Source organism: Bombus huntii, chromosome 17, assembly GCF_024542735.1.
Source record: "Bombus huntii isolate Logan2020A chromosome 17, iyBomHunt1.1, whole genome shotgun sequence".
In the NCBI taxonomy this organism is placed as follows: domain Eukaryota; kingdom Metazoa; phylum Arthropoda; class Insecta; order Hymenoptera; family Apidae; genus Bombus; species Bombus huntii.
The window spans coordinates 2168142-2181218 of record NC_066254.1 but is presented as its reverse complement, the minus strand read 5'-3'; the positions used below and the strand labels follow the sequence as shown (position 1 = coordinate 2181218).

Below are 13077 nucleotides of genomic sequence, written 5' to 3'. Positions count from 1 at the left end.
TCACGTGCTCGCCCCCACCATGTTGCTGTACAAAAGCAATTATAGATTCATTCAGTGAGTAGCAGCGCCAGTGCTATCCCGACTTTTACGTTGGGTCGGTTGGTCTGGTAGACGTTCTCGGCATTAGGCTTCGGCAATCTTTGAAAAGTAGACACCGCGTATTCGCCAGACAACTGTATTATTTATTATCGAAATTCTATCGAATATTTCGCTGTTACCGATCCTTAAGGGCAATCGGAACAATTCGCCAGTTTCTATCGCGTGCATTGAACGAGAAATATTTTTAGCAGTGCTACGGGTTTATTTTCGAGAGACGCGAGGTGAAAGTGGAAGTGCCTTTTCGGAGAAAGTTTCGTGGGGATTTCTTCTTCTTCGCTGTCACCGAATTACTAAAATATTCCAGTAAGTTACGCTTTTAGACGTTCTACAATTTCTATCGCTCGTTTACCGAGAACTCGACCGTTCCATGCTAATTTTTTCACCTTCCAGCATCGTTCTGGATACATTTACATCCGTTTTAACTGTCAGCCTATGAATTTTAATGCGGTCCGCGGCTGAAACTTTGCTGTACGTTTTCAGTCTTTCCTTACAAGTTCATTGTTTGCTCCGGGCACAGTCAACGCTCTTTTAGTCGAAATCCGGAGTATTTCGTTCTGTTTAACATAGAAAATTGACAAATTTATCGCAAGCTTTATTAGCCGATAAGATGAATGGCATTTCCCATCAGCAAATAGGAGAATTCGTGTTTTATCAACGCGTTGCACGGATGTTCTAGCATTAAGAGGTTAGGAAATGAACCAGTTTGTAATAAAAATTCGACCACATGCGATGTTTTAATATTTATAATTTATCATTGTAAAATCGTTTTACTGACCTGTTGAAGACACTGCGCATTCAGATAACATTGCGAACGTTAATATTTAACAAATTCGCGGTGTAAGAAATGGAATAATAATCTTACATTTGTGGCTTCATGTTTTGCAAATTTCGTACTTCGTGCGAATAGTTTGCAACGTAATTTCGTCGTTAGAACGATAATTCTTGTAATGGTTGCTTTAAAATGGTCTTATGCAAAATTCCAATTAGTTCGGAGGAAAAAGAAATTATTAATTGATTAATAGCCTGAGGGTAATGCTCTAAATACTTGTAACAACAAAAGCCGATTCTTTCACGGAAGCAGGTTTATTTCCGCGAAGGCTTGTAAAATAAAATTCACGCTTATCTGTAAGTGATAAAATCCGTGTTGCCACTCATTCGAGGAACCTCTTCTCATTTATACTTGCTGGAAATCTTGCCGATAACGAGGCCAGCTACAGTATCATTCATAAATGGTGATTACTCAATTAGCTGCAAAATTCCCTAGAATCGTCTTTTACTCTCATCATTTAGAAATTCAAATTCCCACTGGTGCATATAAAACTAGTAAGATTTTGAAAATTAAAATTGTTCCGCCAATGGTTTACAAAGAGATTGTGATTTGAAAAAAAAGATTGACTTTGTTTATTACTTGAAAGTATAGAAAATGTTTATTAATAAAAAAAAAAAAAAAAAAGGAAACGAACTAAAACTTTCTCATCCTGTACATTTACGTTCTTCGGTGCTGCATATGGAATATTTTACGTTCCCAATTCAACTATCTGTAGTTCGTAAATAATTACTTAAAGATAAAAAAAAAAATTAAGAAGTAAATTACAATGTGATATCGCGAACGTCGGCCGCCGTTTTTGAAAAGCGCTGTATAACGAAAGGACCGTAGAGGCATCGATGAAGTTGACCAGTAAAATTAGCATTCGCTACGACGAACTGTATTTCGCCGGCGTATAGGTCATCAGCCCAGTTCGTCGTTTTCCAAGAAGACGAATTTCTAGCCAGACCCCTTGAAAACAGGGTAGATCCCAAACCCTTCTCTCGATTTATGATGCCTTCGAACCACCTTATGACTTCGAACGTGCATCGTAAAACTCGTTCGTTGCTTTTTCTTCGCCAAATTTATGCACTCCACCATTCTTCGTTTATCCTTACACACGTGAACGTAATAATCGTTTCTTAGTGTTTATTCGTTTATCCTTTAATTTTTTATTGCCACTTCTTTATTATTTCAATTTTCCTTTATTATACTGACTTTCTTTTTAACCAACGTCGGCCGTATACAACGATGTGTATTTCCTAACCTCTTTTAAGCAATTTTGTCTTGTACGTTCTTTATTACACAGTCACCGGTTACGTTTACATTGAAAACCGCAAGTAACGAATTATTATTATGCATATTGTGCAACGTAATCTACTTATATCTTTAACTAATTCGTTCGCACATATTTGGAACATGTACGTTCGAACGATAAAACGATAACTACAGAAATGATAAATGTCGTGGTAATAAACAGGTATGTGTTAATAAGTGAGAATGACAGGGGAAAAAGAAAGAAATTATTTCTCCTTATAAATATTTCTGCTGGTGCATTTTTACGTCCTAAATCTTCGTGATAGGACAAAAAATATATTCTCTTAGATTTCTTCTAATTTCGTGGCCCTCCATCAGAGTCTCGTTCTGTTTCCTCAAATAAAACTACGACGTCCGATTCTGCGAAGTCCTCGTTGCTCGAAGAAAGATTTTTCTCTCCTTCTCTCTCCGTCGGCCGTTTCCACTCCCCTTAGCATTCCAACGACAGGAGAGAACAGATGGTCGAGGAAGAATAAAGATCAGGGCTACTGTGAATAGTAAAAAATCGAAATTAATGAACAAAACATGGCCGTATTTCTGTTTTACAGAATCCACAAATTCGATTCTTATGTTATTACTTTTTTTTTTTATTTTTCTTCTTTCTTTTTTTTTCTATTTAAATATTCGGAACTTTATAAAAATAATCCACCAGGAATTCATTAGAAACGAAGGAAATCTTTGAAATTATAGGTGGAACGAAATGTGCAGTGCTATTGTACTAGATGCAAATGAATGTGATATAACAATCATTGAACATATAAATACAAGAAGCATGTATGTAAACTGTAAAGCAGTACCGAGGAGAACTCGATGTTATTGAGGCAGTAAATTAAAATAGACATAAATAAAAAATCATAATATGTACTCTATGAATATTGAAATACATTTTTTCCCGAAACCTTTTAAACTAGAGTTCAGTGTTTTTTGCGCATATTCTAAGAACACGTAATTACACGTCTACTATCAAACTCGTTATTCATACACTTAAACAACTATTTGTATGTGTATTTCACACTTATGTGCGTTTCAAATACAGGCTGTCTCATTCTAATCGATCCGTGCGAAACATCTGCTAAATTATACATTTACTGGAAATAGTGTTTCAAACGAAACTCGCTTTGTTTCGAGGGGGGCGCGCTTCGCGACGGTCGCAAATCTCATCTAGGTGGATGTGCGTTCGGGGTCTCAAGGTGACCTTTGCTTCTTTAAACGGGACTATGCATCGTTCGATGCACTTTTTAATTTTCTAGAAAAATAGCCTTAAGATAGTTGGACCGAGAAACGATTAGTTTAATTAAAAGTGCTTTAATCTTGCAAAACTTATCGTACGAAGGACGAGGAAAGATAATTCAGCGTTTCTGTGTTCATGTTTTCCTCGTTTTTCGTGCACTCGATTTGATCTAATTAACATTGAAATATCTTTTAAATTAGATATTTTCAGATACAAAGTACTTTGATAATCTTCGACAGGAGAATAGCGTAGAAAAAAATATAGCTTCATTATGTTCCAAAGTGTGTGTAGTTTCGTTTAAAGGTCGCCTTCTTCTTACTGGCGGATATTAAGAAAATCTACACAAATTTGGCATATTATTTTTCTTCTCGAAAGTACTGTACGTTATATTGATAAAAATTAAAATAGAATTTTTTTTTATTTTATTTATTAAAATTACAATCAATTCTCGCGTTGAGAATTTTCAGTAGTTTTTCTGGCGTGGCGCAGTGACATGGCTGATTATTTATAATAATTTAATACTTATTATAGATAAGTATAATTGATAAGTATTATAAATAAGTAAATATTACAAAATAGAATTTGAACGATGGAATTTGAGAAAGCGGAAATTCAAAATTTTAATTACTGCCGCTCTATCGAAATATTACGAGCCCTAATTATTCTTTACATAGATTTCTTCGTTCGGTCAGATAAAATATCAGTGTTGCGGCTTTCCATTCTTTGATTATTATTCTTGAGGAAAAGTAGCTTTAAATTGCTTCGCTAAACGCATATAACATCTTATGTAATTATACGTTACCTGGAGCAAATCTGCGTAATAGGTACTAATTGATAGATAAGATCTTGTTTTCACTTTGAACAAATTTGTATTCTTTCTTGCTTCTTTTTCCCCTTCTTTCTTAAGAAACGTACATCGCTTAAAAATTCCACGATCGAAAGATTATTTCGCGAAAGAAACGAATATTGTGGAGAAATAATTTCTCACGCGAGCGAACAAAGCTACGTTAAGCTACGTAGAAAAAATTAAAAAAGGGGGAAAAAGGAAGCGATTTAAGCGACGATAAGCGATTCAAGAGAAGTGATTTTTTAATTAACATTCTTCGGGCAAATAGCATGGAATCTTAGAATTCCAAAATAAGTTGCGAACGACAACGCTTGAATGCGTAGTAGGGGCTTTCATAAAAGTACTGTACATATATTTCAATACCACATAATTTCGATATCGTGTACGTGTCATCAATTGACGACTATTACTTCAAGGAATACTCGATAAGGAAGTGAGTTTGCGTCATGAAACAGAATAATTGTTTGATCATTCCATATATCTACTTGACAAACTGTAACCGTGGAAAATATTTGGGCAAACTGTAAATTGAAAGTTTGATGAAACTAAAAGCTCGAATTGCTATGTAGGTTTTCTAGAAATAGGCAAAGATTAGATAAAATTCAGGTGAAAATGTTTCTAAACATTTGGTGTTATTGTTTAAAAAATAAAAATAGAACTAGGTACGTTCTTGAAATATTTGTCATATTCATGTTAAACGGTGTAAAAAAGATTTGTATTAGAATTTCGAACGATTCTACTTACAACATTTGAAAATAATTCGAAGACAATACATTTCTTGTTAAAAAAAAAAAAAAAAAAAAAAAAAAAAAAAAAAAAATGAATCTTTATTTGTAGAAAGCAGTATATGATATTATTGAAATATCTCGCTAGTATCTTAAATAAATGAAAGAAGTAATTTTAATATCATGTTTGATAGATAACACGTACGTGCACATACTTATATTTCTTATTATTCCCCAAGATGCATTATAGGTATATTATATTTGATTGATTTTGTATCTAGAATTGTGCATTCGTGGAAAATGTTATCTCGGTAATTACCTTTGCCGATACCGATAGCACATTGTAACCTGACTTATCGATGACGCGTAAAAAGGGGTTGTAAACATGTGAAGAGCCTTTTGGTGGAACCGATTATGGGGTTCCGGATAATACCAATTCGTCGATGACGTGATGTGAAATCGTTTCTCGAAATCGGCACTGGCACTCGTTCCTTTTATTCGCAACGATGAATATTTATTGTAACTGCAGGTTTGTTAATCGTGACACGACGATTCTGGCGAAAGTGTTCTGTTCGCTGGAATATTGCGTTACAAGAAAAACATTGATTCTTTTTTCGCGGCGTTTACGACGCTCGCTATAACGTTCATCGATATTGTTCGTAGACAAAACCTGTGTTTTTAAGAAACGATCGGCTATTTTGAAGCCAGCGTAAGAGGCACGGAATAATCGGATCATTAGCACGCGAATAATTCTCATTTTCTTGATACAAATGGAGAACAAAAAGAGAACAGCGGCTATTAGTACAATGCTATTTAGTGGTATTTCGATTAAACGCTTGTTCAAGCTCGAATACCGCAGTTGGTGATATTTGAAAATTGAAAATATTCCTAGCGATCTTGTGTGTTTGCTTTTCAAATTTAATCAAATACCGACGCGTATGTTGTTATTATCATTCAAGGTTTGTTTTAAATTGCAAACATGAAGTTTATCTCGCACGAAACGAGCAAATATTTGGTAAAAGCTCCGAATATGATTGATATAGGGAAACCAGTAGTGTCGTTGCGAGGTTAGGAGAGGAGAGGGATATTGTCAGTTGGTCGGCGCCAGTAGTGGGGCAAAGAGAGGGTGTGCAGTGGTGGGGAGTTGGAGAGGCCAAGAACAACTTCTAAATGGGGGCTTGGCCTTCTAGCGTTGCGACACGTTCGTGGAAAAGCGGCTCCGTGCCGCTTTACTAACACTCGGACATCTCTCTGCCACGTGGCCCATTAAAACACAATGGGAAAAGAAGGCAGCTGCGGTGCGCGCGAACGATGTCGAAAGATGCGTCTCTATTCCTGCCGGGATCACGGGAGAATGCGACACCTGGTCTTAAAACTATGAATCGTAAAGCCGTACGTGGAAGTTGCGCCTGACGTTTCGTCGATTATTTAAATAACCTCAGTGAGACACTGACAAGGTTAACGGACTCTTATGTCAACGAGTGACTCGACCGATCTGTTGGTAGGGGGATATGCATGAGAAATCGATTTAAATTCATTAGACAAATTCTTTATATTTCTCATTTTGCGTTTCACGACTATTTCTTGGTACTTTGTTTGATTTTATAACGACGTTACGATCGTGTGTATTGATCGAATGGTAACAGAGATGCATTCATCCCTGACGAAGTGAACAGAAATTACCGATTAACGGGATTGTGTAATTTTATCGTTTTTATAGAAATTTCATTTTCTTTTTTTCTCATGGACAAATTCGTCAATCTTAGAAACGATTTCCACGCAATGTTTAAAATATTAGTAATTAAGAAGATCCAGAAGAATGAGAATAATCTGATTCCGTTCGAATTCCTTTGTTTACTACGCAATGTACAATTATTCACTGTTTTTTTTTTACATCTGTTGATCAACCTTGCAAGAACACGGGTTGAACGTGAAACGTTTTATTCTTAGAACAAGAAACAGCTGCAAGTGGTGTATAATTATTTTATGACTTGATTATAATGTGCTAATAAAGTAAGATGGAATTAAAGAAACGTAATCTTTTTCTTCCTCTTCTTCCTTTTTTCACTGTTAAAAGAGATCAAATTTCGATTGTAAAAGACTCTAGAACTTTGTAGAATGAAATAGCTCTATAATTAAAAACAAATTATTTTTTTTATGTAAGTTATGACTCATTGGAAATACGTTTAAATTTACTTAATCATGTATGCAATAGCATCGTAACCTAAAAATTAATAATTTAAATTAATTAATCAGGCTGAAATAAAAGTAACATGTAAATAAAAAACGTCGAGAGCCAAGGTTCAAGATACTATTTAAAATTTAATATAATCAAGATTTACTGCGTTGAAGTAAAATGAAGACAAAAACAAAATTACTGAGGCATGTTAGTATTTTTAGTTGGAACAGATTTTCATGGAAAATATCTTACGCAATGCGGTCAATTACGTAAATTATGCCAGTCACTTATAAATAATCGCGTATAGCAAATGATTATAAAGCATTGCCGTATAGTTTTATAAAAATTTTAATGCATTTTATGACAATTTGCTTTATTTTCTTCTAATATTTTTTTATTTATATTCATATTAACATTTTTATCCTATTAATTTAAATAAATAAATATTTTTTATAAAATATGCTTCTATAAAAATTATATAAGTAATATATGGTGCTTCTGAATATTATATTAAGCTATACTATAAGAGTACAATATATTTACAATTAATAGATTTTTATTGGAAGTGTGATCCATTTTATTTGACTAATTGTAAGAAGTAATAGCTTTTTTAATGTATAGTAATATACCTTAAATCTAGATGATTTCGCTCAAATAATATTAGTAAATAATTATATGTATTTTGCTAATTATAATAATTTGTTTTTATCGTATTTTAAATTGATTTTTACTATTATTAAATCTGACTTTTGTATAATTTAATAATTATAAATCAAATGTTATTAAAGAAATATTTATTATATATTCAGATTGAATATTTATAATATTTTATATGTTTTATATTTTAGAATATTTTTATACTGTACGTGCTATATCATCAAAATATTAAAATGATCTTTGTCTTTTCTGTTTACAGATACAAGACTGTTATGCTGAAAACAAAGTAGTTTTACAAAAAATGTTGACAGTAATGTGCCCAAACTGTCGTCACCGATTTCCAGCTCCAGGTTGTTGCAGAGCTCAAAATATGGACGAAGATAATACTCTAATTCATCCAACAACCTGTTATTATGGTGGCCTGCTAGTTCCTGAAGGCTATAATAGTGGTGGTGGTTGTTTTATAAATGCACCAACTATTATACAACCTGTTATCAATTCCTTCAACTTTCCATCAATGACACTTGATTTGGAAAAGCCAAGAATCGATAAACAAAAGGAAGGTTTCCTCCAAAAATTTGAAAAAAATACACAAGTTCTTGGATTTCCATTAATTAATGAAGAAATTCAAAAAAATGGTTCTGGGTGTCAAATCACCACAAGTTGCGATTTAACTGGAGGAAGTGTAACAATCACAACACCAAGTATACAATCTGGAGGCTGTTTAATTCAGAGTACAGATTCTGGAACTCTTATGCAAACACCACATATGGAAATCCGTCCAAAATTGTCTGGTGGTGGATGTTTCGTGCAAAAGACATTATCAACTGAAAATCAAGAAGCCTCTACTGTATTTCATGAACAAAGGAATCAACAAGAAAGTGTGACTCACGATAAAAGGATGTTTTTAATACCCCCAAGTGGTTGTCAGGAATTACCAGGGACTCGAAGAAATATCCTACCGCAAAAAGCAGAAGAGGGAACTTCATTTGAAAATTGTGAAGCAAAATCAGTTTTTTCAAATTTTCAAGTGACTAATGTGCCAGTCATGCAATTTCAACAAGCTAAAAATTCGAAAGGAAATGGTCAAGAATTAGATCAAGATCGAAATTTTAATTGTTGTTGTAATAATGTACAGAAACTTTATCATGTTAAATCAAATAATTTTCAAGTTTCTGAAAATCGTAACTCCATGGTTTTAAATTCTAATCCAGGAGTACAGATTCAAGTAAATGCAACTGTACAGCTTCCTGCAAGTTTAGGACAATGTACAGTAAATATAACTGCAACTACTACAAATTCGCCTGAATCTTTGGCAGGTATAACTTCAAGAACTAGAAACAATTTTAATGGTGGAGGTTTAGTGCAGAAAAATGAGACTCAGAATAACGAAGAAAATTTTGATGAAAGAAGAGACAGAACTCCAACTACACCAGTCTCTTGGTTAATGCCATGTCCCTGGAGTTTTGACAATTATATGATGAACAGGGATGCAGCTAGACTGAGCGAAGTTAAAAGACTTTTACAAACTTGTGGTTGGTACCACGAAGGTCTTAGTTGGCAACAGAGTGAAAATTTATTAAAAAATGCTGCGATTGGCAGATGGCTGATGAGAGATAGTTCAGATAGCAGATATATGTTTGCTGTGTCTGTACAGACTGCTAGAGGACCTACCTCTGTTAGAGTTCACTATTTTGTGGGACAGTTTCGATTAGATGCTGAACCTAGGCTTGCTTTTGCGATTCCTCTTTTTGATTGTCCAATTAAGATGCTGGAATATTACGTGGAATATTCAAAAAGTGTTGATGAACATAGAAAGGAAGTTTGGGTAGATTATAGTGGACAACTGTATAGTGAAATTTATTTGACGAAGCCTTTAGTTAAAGAAGTTAGGTCTCTTAGTCATTTGGCCAGGTTAGTTGTTAATAGGAACAAATTACCCACAGAACACTTGCCACCATTAATTAGAAATTATCTAGCAGAATATCCATACAGTCTCTGAAAAATGATGCATAACGTTTTTCTGATTTCTGGATTTTCTTTGTCAGTATTTCATACAATTTTTAAATTTATGTACTAAATGAATTAATAAATTAATTTTAGATAAATATATAAGACGAATATTTATGAACTGATAAATTTAAATGTATTCCAGTAAAATTCCTCTCTCAATTTCTATTAATTTGTAGCAACAAATAAAAATATTTAATAAAATAGTTTAATTCAAATATCTTATTTCAGCTTTATAGTACAATATAAAGTAATAGAAATTTTATTGTATTAGTTCCAAAAGTCAGAAAAACTCCAAAATATTATTTTTATACATTTTAAGACGATTTATATCAGAATTTGTGGAGTAATATGAAATATAGAGTTTAACTAGTGAGATACTAGATCTTACACTTTTATAAATTAAACAATTAAAAGCAGGTCCTATTATTTTATTAAAAGGGTTCATGAAATTGAATTGTTGAAATAATCAACGAATTCGAAAGTTAGACGAAAGCGTATAATTTTGTTCATAGTCAGTAAAGAGCATAATATTGTAAGATTGATTATTCGACCGAGTTTCTCCTTATATAAAATTTTCTTGAAAGACAGGGTACCATTTACATACCCTGCTCGGACCAATCAGTCTTTGATGATTCCTCTTCATAAGTAATCGATAAAACTATTTGTTTTTAAGTTTCTCTTGGATCTGAAACTCCATTTGATCGTAAGTCTTGATAAGTAGTTTTTGGAGCATTAAAAAAGACGTATTAGGAAAATGAATTAAATTTGATAATTTTATTATAATATTGTAACCAACTGTAACCAACCTGTTATAATTTAAGACCCATATTCTTGTAATTATGATAGCCTTTTTAATGCTTTGAAAATGTCTTACAGATTTTTCAGACATTGATTATTAAATTGTATATACATAGAACTCGGTCGGTTTTGATATTTTTTGAACAATGATTGACAGTGTTCCTTAATAGTGGCAAATTTGTAGACTTTTGGAAACCTGGAAATCATTGTTTCAAACTTAAAACTGATTAAGAATAGGAAGAATGATATTAAGTCGGCTTCAATGAAGAAATCGTAAGGCAGTATTAGATTTTAAAAAGCGTCGATTTGACTCTTCGTTCTTCAATAGTACTAGAATTCTAAAACAGTTCATTGCCAATGAATATACCATTGATTTGCAAATTGCTTTTCTATCGTGATAAAGTAATCTACTATGATTTCTTACCGCGAACTTGAAGCTTTTAATAGAATGCAATGTATGCTGCAATATTCAAAGGGTAATTAGCAGTAATAAAAGTAACGTCATTTTCGATATTACGACTTATTAATGTATTATTGAATATAATACTAGAGATGATACCCTTGTTGCATGTAAAATGAGACGATCTATAAAATAGTAATATTTGAAACGAAGAGTTGAACTTTGCAGAAGAATCAAACGCTAAATTAATTTAATTTTCGTTTATTAGCGAGTTTCTCTGAATGTATATGACACGCGCGCGCGCGCGTATGTGTGAATGTGTGTAAAATGAATTTGTATATGTACGAATAATAGGAAATGCGATTTGAATGTCGATTGTTACTCAAAAACATAATTGATATATTTTTCTAAAGTAAGAATCGGCGACCATTTCAAAGCAAACACAATTTTTCTAATGTAAAATATTATACGGGATGTTTCCAAAACTGTGCCTCTTTAGATAAAATTATTAAAAGGAATTGCATCGTTTGAAACTCTTTCTGCATTTTTCCGTATAACTAATAACCTTTCGATGGAACACCCTGTATAAATTAATATAGGAATTCTTGTTCATTGTCTCTATATTAGAGATATGCTTTTAAACTGTCGATATATCTACCCTTCGTAGACCATTTCGGAAAAAGAACCTAGCATAAAAGAATCACTTTTCGTATTAACCGCCAATTATACTTATCTTAATATGTATTTCATGAATTGTCATTGACAAAGTAAAATTAATTTACAGTTACCTAAACTGTACATAGTACTACATAAATACGAGACATTCTGTAGAATATTTAATTCTTATTGACGATGAAGTGGTAGCTACTAATATTATGCGATGTTTGCGTTATTAAGTAGCAAGATTGCGAAGGGTTAGTTAATTTCGATTTTCCTGATTCTAAAAGTTGATTCGACAGAGTATGTTTGTTGTTGAAAACTGCCACTCAACGAATCCTACAATGTGTTTTATATTGCGATTATAACAATGTATAGTGTGACATGAGTTAAATTATTAAAGAATTATTTATTACCATGAAACATTCATGAAATATTATTTATACTTCCCCTTCAAAATTTATTTTAATATCATTGTTTTATTAAACGATAAATCCATTTTTCCATTAACTTATTATAAATTTATGTGTAAGATGTTTGGCGTTAGCAACCTCCACGATTTTTTCATCTGAAAATTCATCTTTAATCTGAAAGAAAAAGATATTTTAAATAAAAGTTAATCAGAATACCGTAATGATATTCGACTGTAACGTAAAAAACTGTTAAAAATTTGTTCCAATAAAATACAGATAATATTAAGACATCAATACGTATAGATTCAGCAATATGTATCAGGTTAAACAGGTTAAGTTGCTTCTTTTAAACAACTTGCTTGGAAATGTAATCAAATAATTTCTTACAGACGCGTAAGTTAAATACGAACGTAATTCGGTGATACTTCGTGGCTGAAATAGTAATCACATTTCTCGTTTATAATAATTGTGTATATATCTACTATCAATTTATTCTAAACTTGTCAGTGTGACAATTATTTATGTCGATGTTAACGATTTACATACTTGTCAGGATATTTATAATCAACAGTTTACAAAACACACATTAACATAATCGAAGAACTTTGAAGTTAGATAAATGTAGAACTATATAGTGTTTCAAAGTTTATTTGCTTCTACACATCCGAACTTAATGAACAAATTAGAACATTTAGAATTCTATGTCGTGTCTATATCGAAGGTGGCATGCAATTGGAGAATGCGTATTAGATGTCCGATAATAATACAATTACATGCTATGAACAAGTGTATGACAAGTGTGCTTAATTCTTATAATACATTTAGTCACAAAGTATCCATTCTCTCATTAGTCAACTCAGAAGTCAATACTGCTAATTATGTCACGATGATAACGTCGAGTCTTTACGCGTGATCTGTCATCAGAAATAAGACGGT

General features: G+C 32.6%; 1 protein-coding gene and 1 long non-coding RNA gene across 13 annotated transcripts in view; one reads left to right on the top strand and one right to left on the bottom strand.

Moving 5' to 3' along the window:
- The window catches only part of LOC126874978 (uncharacterized), a 31860-nt gene extending 19709 nt beyond the window's left edge, over positions 1–12151 (top strand). The window contains exons 1-2 of one of the 2 annotated variants that reach the window (XM_050637539.1): positions 63–402; positions 8120–12151. In XM_050637539.1, coding sequence (XP_050493496.1) covers positions 8162–9862 — 1701 coding nt within the window. In that variant the 5' untranslated portion in view covers positions 63–402; positions 8120–8161 and the 3' untranslated portion in view covers positions 9863–12151. Of the gene's footprint in view, positions 1–62; positions 403–8119 lie in introns of those variants that run through there. The other variant, XM_050637540.1, reaches the window with a different exon arrangement.
- The window catches only part of LOC126875017 (uncharacterized), an 87615-nt gene continuing 84889 nt past the window's right edge, over positions 10352–13077 (bottom strand). For 3 of the 11 annotated variants that reach the window (XR_007693175.1, XR_007693173.1, XR_007693172.1), the window contains one exon: positions 10352–12315. This is a non-coding gene — a long non-coding RNA (uncharacterized LOC126875017). Of the gene's footprint in view, positions 12316–12438; positions 12955–13077 lie in introns of those variants that run through there. The other 8 variants (XR_007693177.1, XR_007693171.1, XR_007693174.1 and 5 more) reach the window with 8 other exon arrangements.